The 24,718-nt window shown below is 38.0% G+C and overlaps 2 protein-coding genes across 10 annotated transcripts in view; one reads left to right on the forward strand and one right to left on the reverse strand.

The window, feature by feature from the left end:
• DROSHA (drosha ribonuclease III) overlaps positions 1–767 on the reverse strand; it is a 127,871-nt gene extending 127,104 nt beyond the window's left edge. For 4 of the 7 annotated variants that reach the window (XM_086676417.1, XM_086676419.1, XM_086676415.1 and 1 more), the window contains exon 1: positions 645–760. The gene's annotated coding sequence lies outside the window, so the exon portion shown is untranslated. Of the gene's footprint in view, positions 1–644 lie in introns of all 7 variants that reach the window. The other 3 variants (XM_086676407.1, XM_025923756.2, XM_086676412.1) reach the window with 3 other exon arrangements.
• A 167-nt stretch (positions 768–934) lies between these two features.
• CA1H5orf22 (chromosome A1 C5orf22 homolog) lies at positions 935–21,762 on the forward strand. 3 transcript variants are annotated; one of them, XM_025924886.2, is made up of 9 exons: positions 935–1,126; positions 2,605–2,750; positions 5,239–5,388; positions 7,345–7,774; positions 10,112–10,174; positions 10,406–10,527; positions 14,240–14,306; positions 16,347–16,486; positions 20,003–21,762. In XM_025924886.2, the coding sequence occupies exons 1-9, from the start codon at positions 1,043–1,045 to the stop codon at positions 20,133–20,135; spliced, it is 1,335 nt and encodes a 444-aa protein (XP_025780671.1). In that variant the 5' UTR covers positions 935–1,042; the 3' UTR covers positions 20,136–21,762. The 3 variants fall into 3 exon arrangements, with proteins under 3 accessions (XP_025780671.1, XP_086532549.1, XP_086532555.1); XM_086676429.1 differs by lacking the exon at positions 935–1,126 and adding an exon at positions 4,757–4,819 and having other exon boundaries at positions 2,622–2,750; XM_086676423.1 differs by lacking the exon at positions 2,605–2,750 and having other exon boundaries at positions 970–1,126.
• Positions 21,763–24,718: the final 2,956 nt, after the last annotated feature.

Here is a 24,718-nt window from a genome sequence, read left to right on the forward strand (position 1 = left end):
ATGGAGAGAATATCTGAAAACACTAATTATGAAACTGACATATTAAAGGCGTAGTCGGGCTATCTTATGGATGCAAATTTTAATTCAAAAGTCAAGGAATTCACTGCAACTGGAAAAGTAATTGTTTGCGGCGTAGGTCTACTCCTAGACTGCTTGTGTGGAAGCTTTAGGGAACCGCTTTGTACAGTTAACACGACCAGGAACATCAGCCTATGCTCAAAGAGTTGCATAGTGCGCAACTACGTTATTAAGAACACCGTTCCCCCCACTTGCATCTGCAGGCCGGTCACCTTCGTCGAGCTCATCTGTAATTGCGGTTTCCCCTGTTTGCATCTCCCGCCAGACTGTGAGCCCCACGAGGCAAGCGCTGGGCTCAGGGTCTCGCGGCACTCCGAGACCCCGGCAGCCCCGGGCCTGGACCACCGCCTGCGTTCCACAAATGAATGAAAGGTCTCATTTTTCATTTCTATTTGCGGGATTCGGGCCTAGGGTCGCTTTTTTGCCCTTAGCTGCAGAACTGAAGAGGGGCTGCACGACCATAACTCAAAGGCGGCTCTCGCCCCAGCCCCGGACTCTTAGCCCCGTTTAAACCCGGACACTCGGAAACGCTCCCTCTCCCAACACCCGCAAGTTGCCCCTTTTACCTACAAAAGGCTCTCGCGCCGCGAGGTTGCCGTCAAAGCAAAGCTAGGATTATTCTACAGCCGCCAGGACTGTAGCGCCTCCCGCGCCTCCGGAACAGGAAACCGAGGAAATTAAAAAGCGAACCGGAGAAAGCTGGACCTCTACAGAGAAAGCTTCTGGGCTGGCCACAGGGCCTTGTGCGCAGTGATTGGTCCGTCAACTAGAGCGATGGATAATTAAGCCAATAGTCTTTGTAGAACCCCTCGGCGCCCGCCCCCTGTCCTCTACATCTTCCAATAAGGAACCACAACCGGGTGAGCGCGCGTTTCCACCCGGGAGGGTCTGTGAGGCCGCAGCTCCCGCTTTCGGGAGTCCTAGCCTCAGCACTGCGGCTGGCGAGGACGCTGACAGGGAAACCATGAGCGCAGACTCTGTGGGAGAGCGCGCTCGCCTCCGGCGCTACTCCAAACTCCCAGTGTGGGTCGTGGAGGATCACCAGGAGGTGAGCCGGCGACTGCTGGGTCCTGAGGCAGAATCGCGTGAGGGCCCGGGAGGCGGCGGAGCCTCGGCATCGAAGGCCGGAGATAATCGGAATTTGTTACCCGCGCGAGTTCCATTGCTGTGGGGAAAAAACACCAAAATGACTAACTGGGAGGAACAGGCCCTGACATTTATGGTTCGCTGAGTATGCGTCGGGCAATTCATTTAACCCTCGCGATTTGCCCAGAAATCCCGCAACCAACAACTGGTGGCGTCGGGCTTCGAACCTGAGCATTCTGACTGCAGAGTCCCGTGTCCTTAACCTGCTTCTTAACGGAGGCTTCCAGCTCTCCCTGGCGTCTCCAACACAGTCCTGCCGTGTAGGTGGGAAGGTTTTAGCAAAGAATGTGGGCTGTCATCTGTGAAACGGGACCATCACCTTAGCACCCTTAGGGCCGCTGCTATTATTGTGTGCTGGGTGTGTACATAAATCCTTTAATATGGGGTGGCCCGGGTGGCCCAGTCGGTTAAGCATCCGACTTGGGCTCAGGTAACGATCTCGGGGTTCAACCCCGCCTGGGGCTCTGTGCGGGCAGCGCTGAGCCTGGAGCCTGCTGCGGATTGTGCGTCTTGCTCCCTCTCTGGCCCTCCCCCGCTTGCGTTCTGTCTCTCGCTCGCTCTCTCGCGCTCTCTCTCTGTCAAAAATAAACATTAAAAAGCTTCCTTATAAATCTAACACAGAGCCCTGCGTTTGTAAACACCGAAGGTATTTTCTATTTTTTGTGGCAGTGCTACTTTGGAGTAGCTAAAATGGTGCCTTTATCTGGTCTTCTGGAAGCCTATGAGGGAGGATCATGCATCTAAGACTTTTTTTTTTTTTTTTTTTTTAATTCGTAGACCTTGGGGATTATCCGGATATGAAAGAGGGAAGGAGTGGGCTCCGGATTTATGGATGGAGAAAGTTAAGAGGAGAGGCGGGAAGTTGGGTTTCCCAGGACCTAGAGATAGAGTGTATGGACCCGAGCAAAAGCCAAGCGTGGGTTAAGCGGTGCTGTCCACTTCCGGTTTAAATCTAGAGCCACAGAGCTTGACAGGCTACCTAGCCCGGCTCCACCATTCTAAGGTGTGGAAAAGGCCAGGAGACCCAGGGTGGCTTGAACACACCCTTAATGCCAGAATGTGTCTTCATTACCCGTTTTTTTCCTGAGAGCCCATCTGTTTACCCGCTTCATCTTCCGAGTTTGTGTTGGGGGCGAGATGGCAGCAAGAGATGCCCATTAAGGCCTTTGGAGGAGCAACCTGGAACTTCTGAGGGAAAAAAGCTGGAGAACGTTATCTAAACCCACCTAGGACGAACAGATTTTGTATTTGCCTACCGTTTAACGATTCGGTGCGCTTCGAATTCCGGGCGGCTACGTTTAGCATTGTTTCTCAGCCTGCAGCTGAGCGGATGCTCATGATTTCAGTGCCCATTCTGAATGTGTGCGTGTGTTTTTACAGGTCCTGCCTTACATATACCGGGCCATTGGCTCAAAGCATCTTCCTGCCAGTAATATAAGTTTTGTGCATTTCGATTCACATCCAGACCTCCTTATTCCTGTGAATATGCCAGCTGACACTGTGTTTGACAAGGAAACACTTTTTGGGTAATACGTGATTTTTGTTAATGATTTTTTCTTTTGTTTTGTTTTTAAGTGAACTCTGCCCCTGGTGTGGGGCTCGAACTCAAGAGCTGGAGATCAAGAGTTGCATGCTCCAGCAACAGCCAGCCAGGCACCCCTGTTAGAGATCTTTTATTTGCTTGAAATACAATTTGCAGATGTGATGAACTATTAAGGGAACTAGACTTTGCCGAGCTCATGTGTTTTCTTTTTCTTTTCTTTGCCTGTTTTATTTTAATTACACCAATTGTTGACTTTTTCATAAAGAGCCAGATATTAAATATCTTAGGCTTGCTGGCCATACAGTCTGCGTTGCAGTTACTTATCTCTGCCCTTGTAGTATGAAAGCAACCATGGACACTATGTAACAAGTGAGTGTAGCTGTGTTCCAATAAACCTTTATTTACAAAAACAGGTAGCCTGGGGCACCTGGGTGGCTCAGTCCATTAAGCATCCAGTTTTCAGCACAGGTCATGATCTCCTGGTTTGTGGGTTCAAGCCCCACATTGCTGTCTGTACTACTAGCTCAGAGCCTAGATCCTGCCTCGGGTTCTGTGTCTATCTGTGTCTCCTCCACTCATGTTCTCTTTCTCTCAAAATAAATAAACATTAAATTAATTAATTAATTAAATAAAATCTGATTTAAAAAAAAATGTGGCCCAGCCAGTGAAAGAAGTAGAAGAGACTTTAGATGTTACTTGAGCCAGTACTCCCTACCCCTCCACTTAAAAAGTCTGAATACTAAGGCACAAGATAATGTGTCTTAAACACATTATTCAATAATTATATAGGCAACACATCTTTAACTTGTATATCCTTTCTTCCAGTATTGTCCTTCCAACCTCGCAATTTGTACAATCCGCAGGAAGGATTATACCTAATGTATCTATAAACATTGACTTATAAGCCTTTCTTTAGCAATAAAGTTCTCTGAAATTCTGCCACTGTTTATGTATGCATTTTGTTAGAATGTAGTCTACTCATATCAGGTAAAAAGTTACATAGCAGTAACTTTTCTTTATAATATAAAATTAAGAGATAGATGTTTACATGAATTAATTTTAGCCTACTACACTTCTTTTAGTTGACTTTTTCCAGAACCCCATTTTAGAGCACTAATTTCTTTATTTTATGTTATGTTATGTTATGTTATGTTATGTTATGTTATGTTATGTTATGTTATTTATGAGAGACAGAGTACAAGTGAGGGAGGGGCAGAGAGGGAAGGAGACACAGAATCCAAAGCAGGCTGCAGGCTCAGAGCTGTCAGCACAGACCCCTACGCAGGGCTCGAACCCACAAACCGTGAGCCAAAGTCAGATGCTCAACCGACTGAGCCATCCAGGTGCCCCTAGAGCACTAATTTCTAAAGAAATGTGGTAGGCTACCATTGTTGTTAGTCTCTTTTATAAATTTAGAGATTATATATTTTAGAAATTGAAAAAACTTATAAGTATATAGACTATACAGTTGTAGAATAATTCTTAAACTTTTTAGTCTCAGGATTCCTGTATATTCCTAAAAATTACTGAGCTTTCTTCTAAGTGTAGGTTACATCTATTGATATTTACCGTATTTGAATTTAAAGCTGAGAAATGTTTAAAGTAATTCATTCAAATTAATAGACCTGTATGTGTTAGCATAAATATGATATTTTTATGAAAAATTTATTTTTTAAAGCAAAGTATCTGGGGAGAAGAATAACAATATTTAATTTTTTTCCCATCTCTTTAATATTTGCCTTTATAAGAGACAGCTATTTCTCCTATCTCCTTCTGCATTCGATTTGTTGCCATATGTTGTTTTGGTGGAACTATATGAAGAAAATTTAGGAACAGTATTTTCATAGCTTTTTCAGATAATTATGAATATTCAGTACCATACCAAAACTTGACAAGTAGTGGTTCTTAAAGCTCAGTTCGAATGTGGAAATCCAACAATTCAATTTCAAGTCTGAATAACCATTGTATGTTGATCAATCTTTCTTTCAGGAAAAATGGTGTTTTCAATTCAGTCACAAGTACTTTTCCTTGAAACAACCATGGTACCTCAAAGTATGTAGCAGAAGTACTTTTTGTGCATTTCTCATTTTACTGCACAGACTATTTAAAATGTATATTCAGGGTCAAGGTTTAGTAAACTAGTAAACTGGCTTTTTTTTTTTTTTTTTTTTATACATGAAACTGGCTTTGGGAGGGGTCAGTGGTGTTTGGTAGTGAAGAATACAGTGACTGCTAGTAGAGTTGATGCTGTTGCCTTGATTAATCTCAGGACATCAACCCACCATTGCTTTGCACTGTTAGTGCAAATGTCAGTATAATGAAAAAGGGAAATAAGCCCTTGATGTCATTATGAAAATTGTTAAAATCTTGTTCTGGGTGAAATTACATTTGGAAAACCCACTCATGCTTTCTATTCTTTCTTTCTATTCTTTCTATTTCTATTTCTTTCATGCTTTCTATTTCTTTTCCAGAGAATTAAGTATTGAGAATTGGATTATGCCTGCGGTTTATGCTGGCCATTTTTCTCATGTTCTATGGCTTCATCCCATGTGGGCTCAGCAAATCAGAGAGGGAAAGCATCACTTTTTAGTAGGCAGAGACATTTCTACCACAACCATCAGGTAATTTCATCATATTTGTGAGTGTGAAAGGGAATGAGTTCTTCTTTTATCTTACTTTGAATCCCCATAATAACTTGTAAGTTCTCTACATACAGATAGGGTCAGATTAAGCCTCAACTATTTAAATAGTTCTCAAAACACCAGGAACCAAGCTTTCATGTCTCTGGACCTTCTTCACATATCATTTATATTTTGTTGCTAGTCAAGTTGGTTTTGAATAATATGGTCTCCATCTTCTGGAATTCCGGCTCCATTGATGACTAATTCCGTTAAATCAGTGAAATACCTTATAGATATATATATTTAATGATTTATATATTTAAGGAAATGCCATTTCCTTACAATATAACTATTGTCCACTGAATTTAACAGTTAGCACTGGAAAAGCAAAATTACCTCATTTTGGGTTTTTGTTTTTTTTTGTTTTTTTTGTTTTTTTTTTTGTAAATCCAATAGCTAAAAAGTAGATTTGGAGTTTTCATTTTAGTACTATGACTAGCTTTAGGTAATTAACCTAAATTAAATTACAGCATTCTCTGGCTTGAGTTACATGTGCAACTATTTTTGTTGTGTAAGCAGTTTAACCAATGTTTTATGTGTATTGCAATACTGTAATTATCTTTATAAATATCAACATGTTCTTGACTTTCTACATTCTCTTGTGATGAAATGAATGTGAAGGGTCCTTTATTAAAGAAGAATGCAAATTTAGTTTGGAGAATACAGGCTTTGTCTTTCTTAGGATGGCATAATTTATAAGAAGCCTGGATATTTATTAGCTTTATTATGTCATTAATCTTATTTTGGAAAATTAATACCTTTTTAAATTTAATGCTGTATAACTGGAGGAGGGGGAGTAGAAAATAAATATGACCTTTATTTTAGTTGGATAGAGCCTGCCTCTGGAAGACGAATTTAGTTTTGCTTTTCAAAGTATTTACTAAGGCATAAAATAGTGAAAAGCTAAGAACTTACTGAGTAGAAATCTGTAACTTGTAAAATGCATTCTGCATATGTATAACATTTTTAAGTTGCTTTTCATATTAAAATATGTTCATATAAAATTTGACAAAGCTTTGAAACACATCAGAGGAAGTTTCTGTTAAGCGAAATTATTTCCAGATACAATTTTTCTCATAAGTGATTATTTGGTTAAAGTTTCAGCTGATATGAGCTCCAAAACACTAGCTTAAAGGGGCCCCTTGGTGGCTCATTTGGTTAAGCATCTGACTTCGGCTCAGGTCATGATCTCACAGTTCATGAGTTCAAGCCCTGCGTCAGATTCTACTGATAGCTCAGAGCCTGGAGCCTGCTTTAGATTCTGTGTCTCTTTCTCTCTGTGCCCTTTCCTCGCTCACTCTCTCTCTCTCTCTCTCTCTCTCTCTCTCTTCTCTCTCAAAAATAAATATTTTTTTTAAGTTAAAAAAAACACACACACACACTAGGTTAATTAAAGAAGATCATTTATTTCTTTCTCATATTAGAGTTTACCACATGCAGCCCAGGGCCTTTGTGGCAGTTTACCAGTTCAGCAACTCCAGTTCCTTTTACCTTTTTGCTTCATCTCTAGAGTATTGCCTTTGTCCTCATAGTCCAAGGTGGGCTTGCCACTTCCACGTTCATATGCCAGTCAGTGAGGAAAGGAGAGCAAGGTTTTATACACTTCTTTTCCATTCACAGCCTTAGGCCAGAACTTAGTCAATTGGCCACACCTGGCTGCAAGGTAGATTATGAAATCTTTACTTAACAGTCTTTACTTTGGGCAGTTGTGTGCCCAGCTAAAAAATTTGGGGAATGCTATTTCTGCAGAAGAACAGGAATTACAAAAAGTAGGGATAGCTCTTAGCTTTTGTTAAATATGTTCTTTGTTACGTTTCTGAGTGCTTTGGAAATACTATATGAAATGTCAGCAAAGTTGTCCATTTTTCTTTAAAATAGTTTTTTCCTCTAATGCAGGGTTACAAGTACAGATCATTACTTTCTAAGTGACGGTCTTTATGTAACTGAAGACCAGCTAGAGAACCAAAAACCTTTGCAATTGGATGTGATTATGGTGAAACCTTACAAACTCTGTAACAATCAAGAAGAAAATGATGCAGTGTCTTCTGCTAAGAAGCCAAAGCTAGCACTGGAAGATGCAGAAAACACTGCCTCTACTAACTGTGACTCTTATTCAGAAGGACTGGAAAAGGACACAGTGACACAGAAGAAGGGCCAAACTTGCCTAGAGCAGTCACGTCCATGCTTTTCTGAAAGCCAAGAATGCCAGACAACAGTCAGCACTGGGGAAATTCTAGAAATTTTGAAGAAAGGGGATGCATTTGTTTTGGATATTGACTTGGATTTTTTTTCAGTCAAGAATCCCTTCAAAGAAATGTTCACTCAGGTAAACATGTGGCATTTTTAAAATGTAGATCTTGAGAATTGTATGACATTTCTCTAGATCAGGGCTCAGCAAATTTTCTGCAAACAGCCAGATATTAATTACTTTATTGGGGGTCCCATATGGTCTCTATCACACATTCTTCCTTGTTGTATTTAAATGTTTTTAAATTATACATACCTTTTTTTAAATTGAAGTTTATATGTACCTTTCTTTTTTTTTTTTTTTTAATTTTTTTTTTCAACGTTTATTTATTTTTGGGACAGAGAGAGACAGAGCATGAACGGGGGAGGGGCAGAGAGAGAGGGAGACACAGAATCGGAAACAGGCTCCAGGCTCTGAGCCATCAGCCCAGAGCCTGACGCGGGGCTCGAACTCCCGGACCGCGAGATCGTGACCTGGCTGAAGTCGGACGCTTACCCGACTGCGCCACCCAGGCGCCCCTATATGTACCTTTCTTAACTTGAATGCCATACAAAAACAGGTTGTGAGCTGCGGGTTGCAAATCCCTGCTCTAGATAGTATTTATTTTGTATTTATTGAGGTAATACGTACATGGGTAGTTGAAAAAACTAAAATCATACAGTGTAAGAAAATATATACATTAAAGAATGTCACTCTCTCACCCCATCCTCATTTCCTCAGTTTCTTACCTCAGAAAGAAACATCACCAGTTTCTTGGTGTATCTTTCCGGAGATATTCTATACATGTAAAGAAAGCCCTGTGTGACAGATTTTTCACTGAAAAATCTGAATCAGGTGCCTGATCACACATGTACTATTTGCAGCTAATGATTCACGCCTCTAATCCGTAGGGTACCTCATCAGATCTTAAATGCAAATCACCAGACAATATTAGTATGCACAGATCTGAGATAGAACTAGGCATTTAAGAAACTGGTAAATTCATGATCCAAATGAGCATTCCTAGGTGCATTTTATGGGCACAACTGCTTACTTCAACATTTGGGAGGTTATTCAGACCTATTTCAGTGATTCAGATCAACTGTATTTTTTCTACCCAAATTCAGTGTTTGATTATAACAACGATGCTGCACCTTACAATCATAATATGTACGTATAAGAAGCCATGGTGGTTTATCTAAGTTATTGAAGACCTCTAAGTAGGTAATGATTAAAAATAGGTAAGATTTGAGGATTTAGTGTAATCTGGAACAAGAATGGGGGACCTAGAGTATTTTCCCAACTTGTAAATAAGGGAGAAAAATTGCTATTTCTTTCTGCTGTTGTATGTGGAGCCAGTGACTATAACCACAAGTTCTTAGAATTATGAAATGACCTTAGAGCTATTTAGAAAACTTGAAGAATAGGTGCATCTGAAAGCTGAAGAAACTGACTTTAGGAATTTATTTTACAAATATACTCATCAAATATTTTTAATGAAAATTTCTAAAAAGTTACATAAGGAACTTAATGGCAGGTATTCCTTTTCCAGTACTATCAGGAAACCTGGGTAGTGGAGTTTTTTGTATCCTTTATACCATTTGGTACTATGGAACTTTTGGAAAAGAGCATGTAGTATACTTTATAATTTAATAGACTTTTTTTTAATGTAGTTAAAGTCACTTGTTTACCTTTTTTAAAGAGCATGTGCAGAAGTCCAGAGTGAATTAAGTTCTGTTTGTTGCTTCTGCTTATCACTTCTTGGGAAAGTTACTTAACCTTTCTGACCCACAGTTCAAGTATAAAATAAAAATAATCACACCCAAGTCACAGGATTATTACAGTGAGGGAGTGGCACAACACTGTGCTTTGTGAACTTCAGCTCTTGCATATAATTTCTTCGCAACAATACTCCTAAATGGGATTTTGGGGCCAGATATACCCATGTATAATGGGGCTACTTAGTGTGCTGAATGAAGAGAGACACTCTCCTGCAAAGTCAGTGCTTAGAAAGTATCCTTCTTCCATTGTAACTGCCTCCCCTATCACCTTTGAACTTCAGGGTTCTCTTTTGCAGCTAGGGAAAGGGCTGCAAAGTGAACATGGAGCGTTCTTTTGTTATTCAGGACATGTATATTTCCTGTAAATAGCGAAAATCTGTTTAGATCCTAAGATGTACCAATTTATAGAGTAGAATATTATTAAAAATCTTCTTTCATATCAAGTCTTTTCCATAGCTATTTCATACATTCTTGTCAGTATAGAAATGACAGTGTTTATAATGATATCTGAACTATACATTTGCTGGATTTTCACAGACTGATTTTTAAATAATTATCTATCTTCCTAATATCACAGCCATTTTTACTTAAAGAATATCATCAAAACAATTGGGTTTTTTTCCCCTACTATATGGGTTTTTGTTTTGTTTTCCAGGAAGAATACAAAATCTTACAAGAGTTGTACCAATTTAAAAAGCCTGATACCAACCTGACAGAGGTATCCTTCATTTGTTTCTTTTGCGTTTTGTCTGTTACATATCTAATAATATCTTATAGCCCATTAGAGTGCTGTCGGACATCTCACCAGAATCTTTGTGTGTTTATTGGGTAAACCCATGGTTAGTACTTACAAGTCATGGTTTAACTAATTGAACTGATATTTTCATTGTAATGGAATTTCACTTTTTCAAAGAAAAATTATAATCTTGGCTTTTCAATGTGCTTAAAGGAAGATTTGGTAGATTGTGTTGATACTCGAATTCATCAGTTAGAAGATTTAGAAGCTGCTTTTGCTGATTTGTGTGATGGTGATGATGAAGAAACTGTACAGAAATGGGCTTCAAACCCTGGGTAAGACCTTGAAACATTTTTTCCCCAACTTTATTTCAGTCCTAGATATATTGTTAAGTTTGCTAGATAAATTACTTTTTAAAAATTAGTATTAAATGCCAACACAAGGATGCTGGCTGGCCCAGTTTGTAGAGCATGTGATGCTTGATCTCAGGGTTGTGAGTTGGAGCCCCACATTGGGTGTAGTGCTTACTTAAAAATAGTATCTTAAAAAAAAAAAATGCCAACACAAATTTACTAGCAATAGTTAGCCTTTACTAGGTGCTATCTATATGCCCAGTTGTAAGATTTTTTTCTTGCATTTACCTCATTTATTCCTTCTAACAATCTTAAGACTTTGTGTTCATTTTATAGGTGAGGAAGCTAAGACACAGAGGTTTAAGTTGCTCTGAGTCCCATAGTAAGTGGGTATGCTTTTAATCATTGTGCAGTAGCTGCCCCTATAAGATGTGGTGCTGGGTCTTACAGAAGATTAATGATTTGTAAGACAGCCCCCATTCAAAGGAGAGTAAGAAAAAAAAAATTATCAATAAAAAAGTAAATTACTAGATTGGTAAATTAAAATGTGAAAATTTGCTTCCTTTTAAGGATAACCCAATATGACTAGAAGGTCAAAACTGCCCATCATATGAGGAAGCACGATTTGAAAGCTGGATTCTTCATCAGGTCATCTATTTGGCCAATTGTCTCAGCATTAACATTACCTTGAAAACATGAAGAGAAAGTTCTTTTCGTGTGATCATTTGTCGATTTATAGGGTGGGGTGAAGAGTGCCTTTAGTGTTAAAAAGCAAGTTTGAAAGAATGTTGACATAAATAGTGTACTTTTCTTGGAACTAATTCTGTTTTTTTCTAGTGAAGTGTAGTTGACGTACAATATTATATTAGTTTCAGGTATACAACATAATGAATCGACAATTCGATATATTCTACAGTGCTCACCACAATAAATGTGGTTACCACCTGTTACTATACAATATTATTATACCATTGACTATATTCCCTATGCTTTAGTTTTTATTCCTGTGACTTATTTTTATAACTGGAAATTTGGACCTCTTAATCCCCTTCACCTGTTTCACCTGTCTCCCCACCCCCTCTGGCAGCCACTGGTTCTCTGTATTTATGAGTCTGTTTCTGTTTTTGTTTGTTCATTTGTCCTGCTTTAGATTGCACAAGTGAAATCATGTGGTACTTATCAAACTTACTTCACTGAGCATGATACTCTAGGTTCATCCATGTTGTCATAAATATTAAGATTTCATTCTTTTTTTTATGTCTGGGTAATATTCCATTGTATACATAGACATGTGTATGTGCATATATCTGTCTTACATTTTCTTTATTCATTTGTCTATCGATGGACACTTGGGTTGCTTTCATATCTTGACTATAACAAACAATACTGCAGTAACAATAGGAGTGGATATATCTTTTCAAATTAGTGTTTCTGTTTTCTTGAATAAATACCAAGTAGTGGAATTCCTGGATCATATGGTATTTCTATTTTTAATTTTTTGAAGAACCTCCATACTGTTTTCCATAGTGGCTGTACCAGTTTACATTTTTACAGACAGTGCACAAAAGCTTCCTTTTCTCCACATCCTCACCAACACTTGTTCTTTTCTTGTTCTTTGATACTAGCCATTCTGACTTATGTGAGGTAATTTCTTACTGTGGTGTTGGTTTGCATTTCCTTAATGATTAGTGATGTTGAGTCTTTGAAATAATTCTTTAAATCATATAGACTCAACAAAAAGCCTGAAAACTAAAATGTAACCATCAGACATCAACTTTTTTGTCCCCATGAGCATAGGAAGACCAGAACTAGCTTATTTTCAAATTGATCTCTCACAGATTATTCTCCACAGTGTAAATGTAAGAAATCAGTCATAAGATACCAACATAAATTAGAAAGTTAGAATCATAGTATTTTGGGCCACTAAGTCTTATTATGTCATTGTTATTGGTAATAATTCATCAGATTTCTAGAAGAATACATAGGAAACTGGAATAGAGGTTGCCTCTGAAGAGAGGAATTGTATGGCTAATAGATGAAGTTATGAGGGAGAAACGTCTTTTGCTATGTGTATGTATTACCTATTCAAAATATTCAGTGTAATTTTTGTTTCAAATATTGAGAAACCTCCCTGAAATATAAACATTATAAAACTTTATTATCTCTAAAAAAAGAGTAGTATGGAATAAAAACCATAATTGTATTCATCACATCAATAAATATTGACCAGGCACTTTAACATCAGTTAATGCTCTTCTTCTTCAGTATAGGGAACTCATTCAAAAAATGATTCCCTCCTTCTTGAAATTATGATGGAAGAGGGAGATCTAGAAATATCTCACAGAACATGATTCTTCCTAGAAATATTGAAAAGTACCTACTATTTTGTGAATTTGTGATGTCTCAAGCCGAGTTTAAAACTTAAGATAGCATGAAAACCTTGGAGTCCTGGATCTAGCCTATAGATGGGGCCACGTTCACTGAAACCCACTGTGCCTGGTAAGCATGCCCAGTTAACTCTTCAGCACCTGCAGAGTTCTGTCACAGAGTTGAAAAAACAATGAGGCTACAACAGAAATGAGTCCAGACCATGATTGGAATGGAGGGAAAATAGAATAGCACAAAGGAAAAGTGGGTGAGACAGCAAGAAGAATCTCCCCAAACTTACCATGCCCCTGAAGAGCCAGACCCTCAGCATGAAGGAGTCTTCACTGTTCCTTAAGAAGTACATAAAGTAGATGGAAACCAATTTGACAATAAATTTCATATTAAAAAAATAATAATAAATGGGCAGGGGTTCCTACCCTCAGAAAGAAAAAAAAAAAAAAAAGAAATAAAGTAGGTGATTAGGGTCTAGAAGACCAGAAAGTGTTTTCATAAAAGAGTAACAGAATGAGTGGATAGATAGGTCTCCATGACCCCCTCTTTCTTTTTTCCCTCCTAGCAGTTGCATAGATATTGATGGGGAAGGCAAAATACTAGAAACATCAGTCAGGACTCCCAAAGAGTTCTATTTAAATTTAATAATGGGCACCTGGTTGGCTCAGTTGGTTAAAAGTCCGACTTCTGCTCAGGTCATGATCTCGTAGTTCACGAGTTCAAGCCCCATGTCAAGCTTTGTGCCGACAGCTCAGAGCCTGGAGCCTCCTTCAGATTCTATCTCCATCTCTCTCTGCCTCTCCCCCGCTTGCTTGCGTGCACTCTCTCTCTCAAAAATAAAAAGCATCAAAAATAAATAATAAATAAAATTTAAATGACTTAAAGGCACTAGTGTTAGTATACTAAATGGTATAGAACTTTCCCGGGTGTAATTGTGTATGTCAATAAATATATTCTTAATTTTTTTTTGAACTTTTGGGTAACTTTTTCAACACCATGTGCTCAAGGCACTTAGTTTTCTTATTGATCAAAATAATTTTAAATCACAGTAGAGCTTCTATTTTTAAAAAAGAGGAAAATCTCAGTTTCTTGAGTGTTAATTTTCAATGTTTAACACAATGTATACTTTTTTAGGTAAGAAAAAACAACATTTCTTAATATTTTAAGATGATATTTGAATATCTTTATCTTTCATTTCTCAATCATGTGAAATGTATTGTTAAAGATATACTTTAAATGTTACATATCTATCATTTGCTTCTGTAATTTTAGTTGAGGTGGTGTGATGTTTAATTGAGGGGTGGCTTTTTTCCAGAATGGAATCACTAATTCCACTTGTACAGAGTTTGAAAAAACGGATGGAAGTACCAGACTATGAAATGGTAAATATATTGCAGTATAAAATTGACCCTTTAGAAAGACATTTTTCTGGGTAGAAAAAGTACTTTTTATTTAAGTGGTTTGCTTTTATTTGTGTACCAGGGACGTGTAAATGAATTCTTTTTAAAAAATGAGAAGAAATGAAAAAATACACACTTCTTAGAAGTCAGAACATTGGAAAAGTTTTCCAAAAAAATAAGCTTTCTAAAGATATCCCTTCTTTATCGATTCATTTTTATACTCCCTTCCTTCCTCCTTCTTTCTTTCCTCCCTCTAAAAACTTTCCTGATTATAAAAACCAAGCAGAGGGGCGCCTGGGTGGCACAGTCGGTTAAGCATCCGACTTCAGCCAGGTCATGATCTCGCGGTCCGTGAGTTCGAGCCCCGCGTCGGGCTCTGGGCTGATGGCTCAGAGCCTGGAGCCTGTTTCCGATTCTGTGCCTCCCTCTCTCTCTGCCCCTCGCCCGTTCATGCTCTGTCTCTCTCTGTCCCAAAAATAAATAAACGTTGAAAAAAAAAAAATTAAAAAAAAAAAAAAAAAAAAACCAAGCAGAAAGATAAAAGAAGGTGTTTTGACAAGTACATCTCAGCCGTATCAGCTGTATTGCTGACTTTGCCAACAGTGACCTGAAAGCTATGGCAAAAGTGAATACTTCTAATGATAATTTCTTTTATTTTTGTATCATTTTTCAGTATTTGAGGCATAAAATTTCCTATTTGAAGTTCAAGTGCCTTTTCCCAGATTTTGTGCTAAAACTAAGACCTATAAGTCTTCTTCTTTTACTCCTGCTGCTGCTTTTACTTCCAATAAATTGTTTTGTTCTAGTGTTTTATTTAGTTATGGAATACAATTAAACCACCTTACTTGAACTGAAGTTTATGTATTGATTTAATGCCAACTTTATAAGAATAAAAAATATTAGCAAAAGAATATTTTGCTTAAATTGGAGCTAGTCCAAACGCCTTAGTCCACCCCTTTTTTCATGGCAGTTATTAAGAGTGATAGAGTTAGAAGATCCTTAGGATTTAAAAATGTTTTGAGTTCACATGACATTATTGAATGTGTCTTCATGCAGGTCTGCTATAATCATTATATTACATCTGGATTTTCCACTGGTTGGGAGTGGTTTGTACATTGTTTGTTGAAAGACAGAAGGGATGGCATGGGCTTGGTTGCAGATAATGTAATCAAATATGATGTGCCTATAGCTGCAGGGTTGGAACACTAAGTGTTTTGATCAGTTCAGTAGAAAAGAACATTCATATCATTTTACTACGAGGATTGTTCCTAGTTAAATTTTTGATGTGTATTCAGAACCTCCAATAAAATATCAGATTAATGGTTTTTTTCCATGCTTTGCACGTATATACAGTAGGGAAAACAGTGACATACTTGAGTTCCAATTTTCAAAACTTCAAGCAAAGGCTATAAAATGTTAGCCTGTGAGCCACTTCTAGCTTTCAGGCACAGTTTAGTGCTATGAGACTGGAACATCAGTCATTTACATTTAAGACACATAAATGTACGTCAGTACTATTTGATTGTACATAAAGGATATATAAGGAACTGGTGACAGGAGGAAAACTCTCCCTTGTATCCTCTTAAAACTTTGAATATAGCAGTACATGCATGTATTTTAAAAATAAAATAATATGTTGAAAGAAAAGGTAAAACCAGAATATTATGTACAATTTTATATCAGCTTTTAGAATCTAGGTGTAATAGATAATTTGCTAGATAATATGAATTGTCAAAATAGACTCAAGTAAAGACAGCAACTGAATTAATCCATAATTATAAAATAAAAAAAATAGTTAAGGAGTTATTCCTACAAAAGGCATCAGGCCCAAACAAATGTACAGGCCAGTTCTTTCAAAACTTGAGAGAATAGGTAACTTCTGTGACACAGAAGCTGTTAAGGAAAAAACAATCCCAGTCCACAATATTATTAAAAAATGTATCAGCAAGTCCTCTAATGGTTAAAGAATTTTCTAAAAACAATAAAGCCTTATAGTGTAATTCTTAATTTTCTTATTTTCAGGTTCACCAGGCTGGTCTAACCTGTGATTATTCAGAACTTCCTCACCATATCAGCACAGAACAAGAAATTGAGTATCTTATTCAGTCTGTATATTATTTACTGAAAAATTTACCAAAACCTACTCTCGTGACAATTGCAAGGTAAGTGTGGTAGCCTGAATAGTGGTACGCCAAAGATGTTCACATCCGAATCTCCAGAACCTGCAGATATGTAACCTTCTATAGGAAAAGGGACCTTGCAGTTGTAATTAACTCAAGGATCTTGAAATGAGAATACCTTGGATTATCCAGTGGATCAATGTGATCACAGTCGTCATTTTAAGAGGGTCAGAATTCGAGAAATTGGAAGATGCTAGGCTACTGGCTTAGAAGATGGAGGATAGGGCCTCAGGCTAAGGAAGGCAGACAGCCTCCAGAAACTGGAAAGACTAACATTCTCCCCTAGAACCTAGAGAAGAATGCAGCCCTGCTAGCCCCTCTATTATAGGACTTCTCATCTCCAACAAGACTGTAAGGTAGTAATTTTGTGTTGCTTTAAGCTGCTAAATTTGTGGCAATTTGTTACAGCTGCCATAAGAAATTAATACAGTTTCCACAGGTTAATCTAATGATTACTATTACTAACCAATTTTTTACCTACTCAGCTCAAAATTCAGATGTTGTATTTGCTCTTTCCTCTTAGTGATGGTTGGCAAAAAACATACAATTCTTATTATCTTGTCTTTGAAGTTGGTGATACTATTCAGATGAACACAGGAATTCCTATTTCTTTGTCCTACAAATGAATATTTAGCTGCTGCCATTTTTTAAATTTGAACATAATTGCTGAATAGTTACAACAATTTAATGAAACTTTTCTGTGTTCATCTTTGGGCTGGTTTTGTATGGAACTATGAGGTTAGTACTTTATATATTTTATGACAAATATTTTGTAACCTCCTTTTACCATCCTGAAATGAAATTCATAGGTGATCTAACCTACATAGTTCATTCAGGCTGCATTAACAAACATACCATAGACCAGGTGGCTTATAAACAAGAGAAATCCATTTCTCACAGTCCTGGAGGCTGGGTGGTCTAAGGTAAAGTTACTAACAGATTCAGTGTGGTAAAGACCTGCTTCCTGGTTCACAGCCATCTTCTCCCTGTAAACCCCATGAAGGAGGTCTCTGGGGTCTCTTATAACAGCACTAATCTCATTCGTGAGGGGTCCACCCTTGTGATCTAATCAAAATATGATGACATTGAGGATTGGATTCAATATACGAATTTGGCGGGGACACAAACATTTATTCTATAGCAATAATATACCTGTACACATAATTTAAACATATGTTTATATGTGCGTACACACAAGAAAATCCTAACATAAAAGAAATAAAAGTAATTGATAAAATAATATGTATTAAAATGCCACACAAGACTAGCATCTTTACAAGGAGTCTCTAAATGTAACAGTTACAAATGCAGACAGATAATCACGTGATGTATTGGCCAAATACCCTAACAGCACTGCCATAGTGACATGTTTGTTTTTTTTTTTAAGTTTATTTATTTGTTTTGAGAGAGGGAGAGAGAATCCCAAGCAGGCTCTGCACTGTGAGCACAGAGCCTGATGTGGAGCTCAGTCTCACGAACTGTGAGATCATGACCTGAGCTGAAATCAAGAGTCAGATGCTTAACTGACAGAGTCACCCAGGTGCCCCATGTGACATGTTTTTTCTGGTCATAACAATTTCCTGGTAAAGTTCTAAGCTTAGAGTCCAATCTTCCCTCAATATACAGAGTAGTTGCATTCTTGGGAAATTTAGTTTATATTTAATTCATTTTCAAAAATACTTTGTTCATATGTAAAAGAGTATTAAATTCTAGGCTCAAAAAATTAAAAATGGTTTTCACTTATGTGAGTGCTCCATGAACTTTGGAAAAAAGTATGTAGGACACAGGACAAGTATTCATATTCACATTCATAGTGCAGGACTGTCCTGCATGTTGCAAGCATTTTAGCAGCCCTGCCCTCTCACCTTGGCCCTTCGGTTGTCATTGTGACAATCAAAAATGCACCAACAGATTTCCAAAACTACATCTTGAGGGTAGTTTGCATCAAGAACTACTCTGTTTTAAAGAAGCCAGAAAGCTTTGACTGATTGAGGCTTATAAATTAAACTTTTATATATGATACTGTCTTAAAGTAGGTCTTTATCCATATGTATATATTAGGTAGTATTTAATAATTTTAATCGCTCTGTCTTATTTATTGTGTTTAAATATTTACATCTAGTCTCAAAAATAACCTGATCACCAGAGAATAGAATGAGTTTATCAGAAGTCTCACAGATTATGTCTCACAGATTATTTAGGTCTAAAATACTTGTGACAAGGACTAAATAACTAATTCCATTTCCTTCTTTTCTTTTTAAGTTTTTGTGTTTTTTTTAAATGTTTTTTATTTATTTTTGAGAGAGACAGAGCATGAGCGGGGAGGGGCAGAGAGAGAGGGAGACACAGGATCCCAAGCAGGCTCCAGGCTTTGAGTTGTCAGCACAGAGCTAAACGCGGAGCTCAAACTCAACAAGCAGTGAGATCATGACCTGACCCAAAGTTGGACATTTAACCAATTGAGACACCCAGTCACCCCTTTTCAAGTTGTTTTAAATTTTTATTTATTTTGAGAAAGAGAGAGAGTTGGGGGGGGAGGGAAGAGGGAAAGAGAGAATCTCAAGCAGGCTACACACTGTCAGCTCAGAGCCCAGTTCAGAGCTCAGTCCCACAGCCGGGAGATCATGACCTGAGCTGAAATCAAGAGTTGGACACTTAACTGACTGAGCCGTCCAGACACCCCTCCATTTCCTTCCGTAAAGATTTCTATGCCACTCTTTCCAATCCATCCTCCTCAAATGGCTTTCCTCACCCAAGTCCAGAACCAGGAGACGCTGATCAAGTCATTTCAGAACTTAATCTGGCTATAATTTTCAGTGACACTGTAACTAGTTGGTAACTAAAGTTGTAGTTGGTGATTCTACAAAGAGTCACCAAGATACAGATTCCTGCCTTATCCTACTTTGCTCTTTTCTCCTTTATACCATCTAGGAAACTAATCCTAATACCAGCACATCTCCACATTTGATTCTGGATAATTCTGTATGCTTGTTAACAAATAGTTTGTAGAAGTAGAAACCTATTATCAGTTGGGAAGACTCTACCCTTGTAATTTCTAGCCCTAGTGTACCCATAATAAAAGGATAGGAAAGATGTCCACTCACTTAAGAACCCCCAGTATTTCCCATATCTCCCTCTAAGGGAAACAGCAGTCTAATGATAAAGCACTGAGGCTTTGAAGCGTGCTGTGTCATTTTGAATCCTGTCACTAGCACTTACTAGCTATGTGACTTATGCAGGTTAATCTTTCTGTTTAGATTCCTTTAAAGGGATAGTAAAAGTACCTATTTCATAGAGTTGCTGAGAAGATTAAAGAATATAATGTAATGTACCTGACATAGAGTAACTATTTAGTAGCTTCCAACTGTTATTATTCCAAAATTCAGTACATCTTTGTTTCTATTTTATATTGAAATCAACACATGCAGACTTTTCCTCACTGCACAGTATGATCACATTTATGTGTATTTTTCTTTTTCTTTCCCTTCTTGGTTCCAGGTCAAGTCTGGATGATTACTGTCCTTCTGAGCAAGTCGACACCATTCAAGAAAAAGTCCTTAATGTGCTGAGCTCCCTGTATGGGGCTGTAGACATTCACCTGGTGTATTTAGCAGAGTGTTCTCCATCTTGAAACAACAAAACACTAGGTTCCTATAACATCTTGATGTAATAACAGGGTTTTCATTAACTTATTATAAATGAGTCTTCCAGAGAAGACTTTTGTTTTTATATTAACTTTGTTAAAATCTTTCAGATAGTTTGAATCTCAAACAGATCTTATCAGTTGTTGAATGATGACAATTTTTTTTTTTTTACATCAGTTCTACGCTCCCCCCCTCCAATTAATTGTTGCTTATTTTTCTTCCTTTCCATCATAGTCTTCCTCATTTTGTGCGGGTTGTTTTTTCCCCCTAGGTCAGTTGGACTGTACAAAATTCATTCATTTATTCACTCAACCAACTGACATTTATTGAGCATTTACATGTGCTAAACATAATTAGGTGCTGGGTATATTGTGATGAACAGGATAGACAAGGCCCCCTGCCCTCTTAGGGGATGGCTAAGAAACAAATTATGGATTACGAGAAGTATTATGAAGGAGCAACCACAAACATGTCTTAGGCATCTTCTTAGTACTCAAGGCATCCTGGTAGGATAAGAAAGTAACATTCTCAAAAGCTACCAAAAAAATAAATAAATAAACTTGCTAGTCCATGAAAATGTTGCAGGAATCCTACCTTTCCAAGACTGTCAGGGTTGTGGTGCAGCTGTTGTGGCAAACTCACATTATTGTTGGTATGGAGAAGGTCTATTTGAGCAGTCAACAAAACAAAAATTTTCTTTGCTAATCAGAAAAGCCCTTCAGGGTTTTTGGTGCCTCCAGATGATCAGTATTGGCATCGATTATCGTTGTAGTTCCTAAGTGCCACTTTATTGGCAGTCTGGGTTGATAATTTCTTCAAATAAACTAGCTTTTAATGTAAATAGTAGAAAAAAAGGTAAATCCTTAATTCTGACCTACGGTAAATACCCAAAGACATATCTGCCTTCCACCAGCCTCCCCGTGAGGAAGAGACCCTATCTGAGTCCCTCTAAATCATAGAACTTTCCATTTGCTTAATTTACCAGTCTTCCCGTCTTCAGCATTCCCCATGTTCAGCAATTATTTTTCACTACGTAATATCTTTTTCTTTAAAAGGTAGGATGGCATTTAAAGGGGGAAAAAAAAACATCCATCCATTCCTCAGTCCTAACATAGCATTTGTTTTCATTTTACATGTTACTGTCAGGCCTTGACTACATGTGTACCTGTGCAGCTGCATGTAACTGCAATTGTATGTTACTTAACTTGATGGCTAATACCCAAGATCACATTACCATTGCCACTCAATAGATGGCACCAGATCCCATTTTTCCAATGATGCTATTTTCCTGCGAATTTTTCTCGTCACCAATTTCCCAAGGCTGATAGCGTGAATGCCTATTTCTGTTGTGAAAAGCAAAGCAAAGTGATTCAGCTTTCTATTTTGATAGAACATTATGTGCCAAAAAGTTTTCTCTGTAAAATCAGAATTGCAAAAGAGTGCTATTTATTTTTAAGTTTTGAAAAAATTTTATTAGAATTCTATAAACGGATGTTACTTTTATGAGTAAATTATTTTGTGTGCTAAAATAAATAAAAAGGTATGTTTTGAGATTTTAAAGATTTAAAACAAAAAACAAAAATTAAAAAAATAAAGATTTAAAATCAAACCGTAGCACTAGTTAATTGTGTATGATCTCAATGTGTTCATAGCACTGATCTTATGAGTCTGTTTCAGTAGTCATTTATTATAATTCCCATGAACTAGGATGTGACTCAAGCATCGTTTTAATTCAGGTGGAATAAAAGGGCACCAGGGGCGCCTGGGTGGCGCAGTCGGTTAAGCGTCCGACTTCAGCCAGGTCACGATCTCGCGGTCCGTGAGTTCGAGCCCCGCGTCGGGCTCTGGGCTGATGGCTCAGAGCCTGGAGCCTGTTTCCGATTCTGTGTCTCCCTCTCTCTCTGCCCCTCTCCCGTTCATGCTCTGTCTCTCTCTGTCCCAAAAATAAATAAACGTTGAAAAAAAAAAAAAGGGCACCAATTTCTATTTTAGGAACATTCAGATCATTTAGTTCTCATGCTCTGTAATTCTGTTTGAATGAAATTCAGTCCCTGTCTATTGACTGCCACCAATTTGGTAAATTATATCACCGGGCATTTCAAATAAGGTGTTTAGTTTAGGGGCACCTCGGTGTCTCGTTTGAGCGTCTAACTCTTGATTTTGGCTCAGATCATGATCCCAGGGTCGTGGGATCAAGCCCTAAGTCAGTCTCAGTGCTGAGTGTGGAGTCAATATTTAAGATTCTGTCTGTCTGCCTGTCTCCCCTGCTCACATGTCTCTCTGTCTCTCTAAAATAAAAAAAAAAAAATTAAAGATTAAAAAAAAAAGTTTATAAAGACATCCTTCATCTGTGTTCTAAATATCAATGAGGAATACCACAATACAGGGTTTTGGATTATATGCACATATCACTGACACATGAGATTTTGGCAAGTTCTTGAAAATGGACTTAAATGTAAGCATTGACTATAGCTTTGGTATTAACAAGTATATATTTCTCAGTATTGAGGAAGAAAAGTTTTTCTTTAGAAATATTTTCTGTATGGCCAACAGGCACATGAAAAGATGCTCAACATCCCTCCTCATCAGGGAAATACAGATCAAAACCACACTGAGAAAATCGCCTCACGCCAGTCAGAATGGCTAAAATGAACAAATCAGGAGACTATAGATGCTGGCGAGGATGTGGAGAAACAGGAACCCTCTTGCACTGTTGGTGGGAATGTAAACTGGTGCAGCTGCTCTGGAAAACAGTGTGGAGGTTCCTTAAAAAATTAAAAACAGATCTACCCTATGACCCAGAAATAGCACTACTAGGAATTTACCCAAGGGATACAGTAGTGAGATGCATAAGGGCACTTGTACCCCAATGTTTATAGCAGCACTTTCAACAACAGCCAAACTATGGAAAGAGCCTAAATGTCCATCAACTGATGATAAAGAAATTGTGGTTTATATACACAATGGAATACTATTTGGTAATGAGAAAGAATGAAATATGGCCTTCTGTAACAACGTGGATGGAACTGGAGCGTGTTCTGCTAAGTGAAATAAGTCATAGAAAGACAGATACCATATGTTTTCACTATTATGTGGATCCTGAGAAACTTAACAGAAGACCATGGGGGAGGGGAAGGAGAAAAAAAAAAAAAAGTTAGGGAGAGAGCCAAACCATAAGAGACTCTTAAAAACTGAGAACAAACTGAAGGCTAATGGGGGGTGGGAGGGAGGGGAGGATGGGTGATGGGTATTGAGGAGGGCACCTTTTGGGGATGAGCACTGGATGTTGGATGGAAACCAATTTGACAATAAATTTCATAAATATATATATATATATATATATATATATATATATTTTTTTTTTTTTTTTTTTTTTTTCCTGTAGGCCTCTATCTTTGTTCTATGTCCTCAAGGAGCTCTTAGTCAAAGTTCTTCACCTTTATATGATACTCTATCCAAATCTTTATTTTGTTTCAGCAGTAGTGGCCCTGGATTGCTGGCAATGTGTGCATCATACTGCTAATGGTTTACAGTCAGTGGTGTGTTTCTTACTACAAGATTATCCATTCACCAGACAGCTTAGGAGAAAGTACTTGCATGAAACTAAAGGAGTTTTTGTTGGACATCTTTTAGAAATGCCCGAGATACATGAGGATCAGCTGTGTAAATACTCATTATTAGGCTGTACTTGGTTATTCTGAGTCACAGCGCTCTCTTGTGCTTGTTTCTAAACTAACTGGTCCTGCACTGCCTCTGTGGTTTTGTAGTTCTAGCTGCACTTCTGGAATCCCAAACATCAGTGCCATCCTGTCCCTTTATTCTCATTTGAGTTCAACAAATGAAGTTATGGCGACAAGGTTTCTGTGAACCTGGATTCTTAGGAGGGAGTTCTCTGCACAGTAAATATTCGTCACTGGAAGGGTATGTCTCACCACTGCAAATTAGTAAGTTGACATTCTATACATTAGTATCTTGTGAGTTTGGTTCCTGTGATTCAGAAGCAGGGGCTCATTGCAGAGGCTGAAGCAAGGCTGAGGCTGCACAATTTCACGTTCTCTGAAGACCTTGTTGAATAGCCATCCTCCAGCTACAGCATCCCTAGCACGTCTGTAACGTCAAAATGTTCATCAACAGCAGACAGATCACTGAAGCCCGTCCGTGGGCCACCGGCACTGTTTAGGAGCCTTCGCACCCTAGTTGATGTGAATCATGCCAAGACTGAGACAAGAAAGAAGTGTTATGACTGAAATATAGTACAGCATAGTGGTAAAACTGTGAGCTTCAAAGAGCTACTGCCTGGCTCCAGTGTCCCCTTCTCCATGTTCCTGCTGCGTGACCTAAGTCTCAGCTTCCCTTTTACAGTAAGAGAACTTAACTCATTGGGATATTGTGAGGAATAACACACACAAAAACCCTTAACACAAGAACCATTCAGTAAACATTGACTGTTATTTCCAAACTCAGCCCTACTTAGTGTCACCTGTGATGGCTATTCCAAGTCTCAACTGATCTTCTTTTTTTTTTTTTTTTTTCAACGTTTATTTATTTTTGGGACAGAGAGAGACAGAGC

This window comes from Puma concolor, chromosome A1, assembly GCF_028749965.1.
Source record: "Puma concolor isolate L17-30 chromosome A1, mPumCon1.1.hap2, whole genome shotgun sequence".
Taxonomy (NCBI): Eukaryota; Metazoa; Chordata; class Mammalia; order Carnivora; family Felidae; genus Puma; species Puma concolor.

Bases quoted from the DNA above. Each gene is read 5' to 3' on its own strand.
- CA1H5orf22 (XM_025924886.2), top strand. From the start codon at position 1,043: ATGAGCGCAGACTCTGTGGGAGAGCGCGCTCGCCTCCGGCGCTACTCC. The intron at 7,775-10,111 runs GTAAACATGTGG...TTTGTTTTCCAG, and splicing joins TCAAAGAAATGTTCACTCAG to GAAGAATACAAAATCTTACA. The intron at 10,175-10,405 runs GTATCCTTCATT...ATGTGCTTAAAG, and splicing joins CTGATACCAACCTGACAGAG to GAAGATTTGGTAGATTGTGT.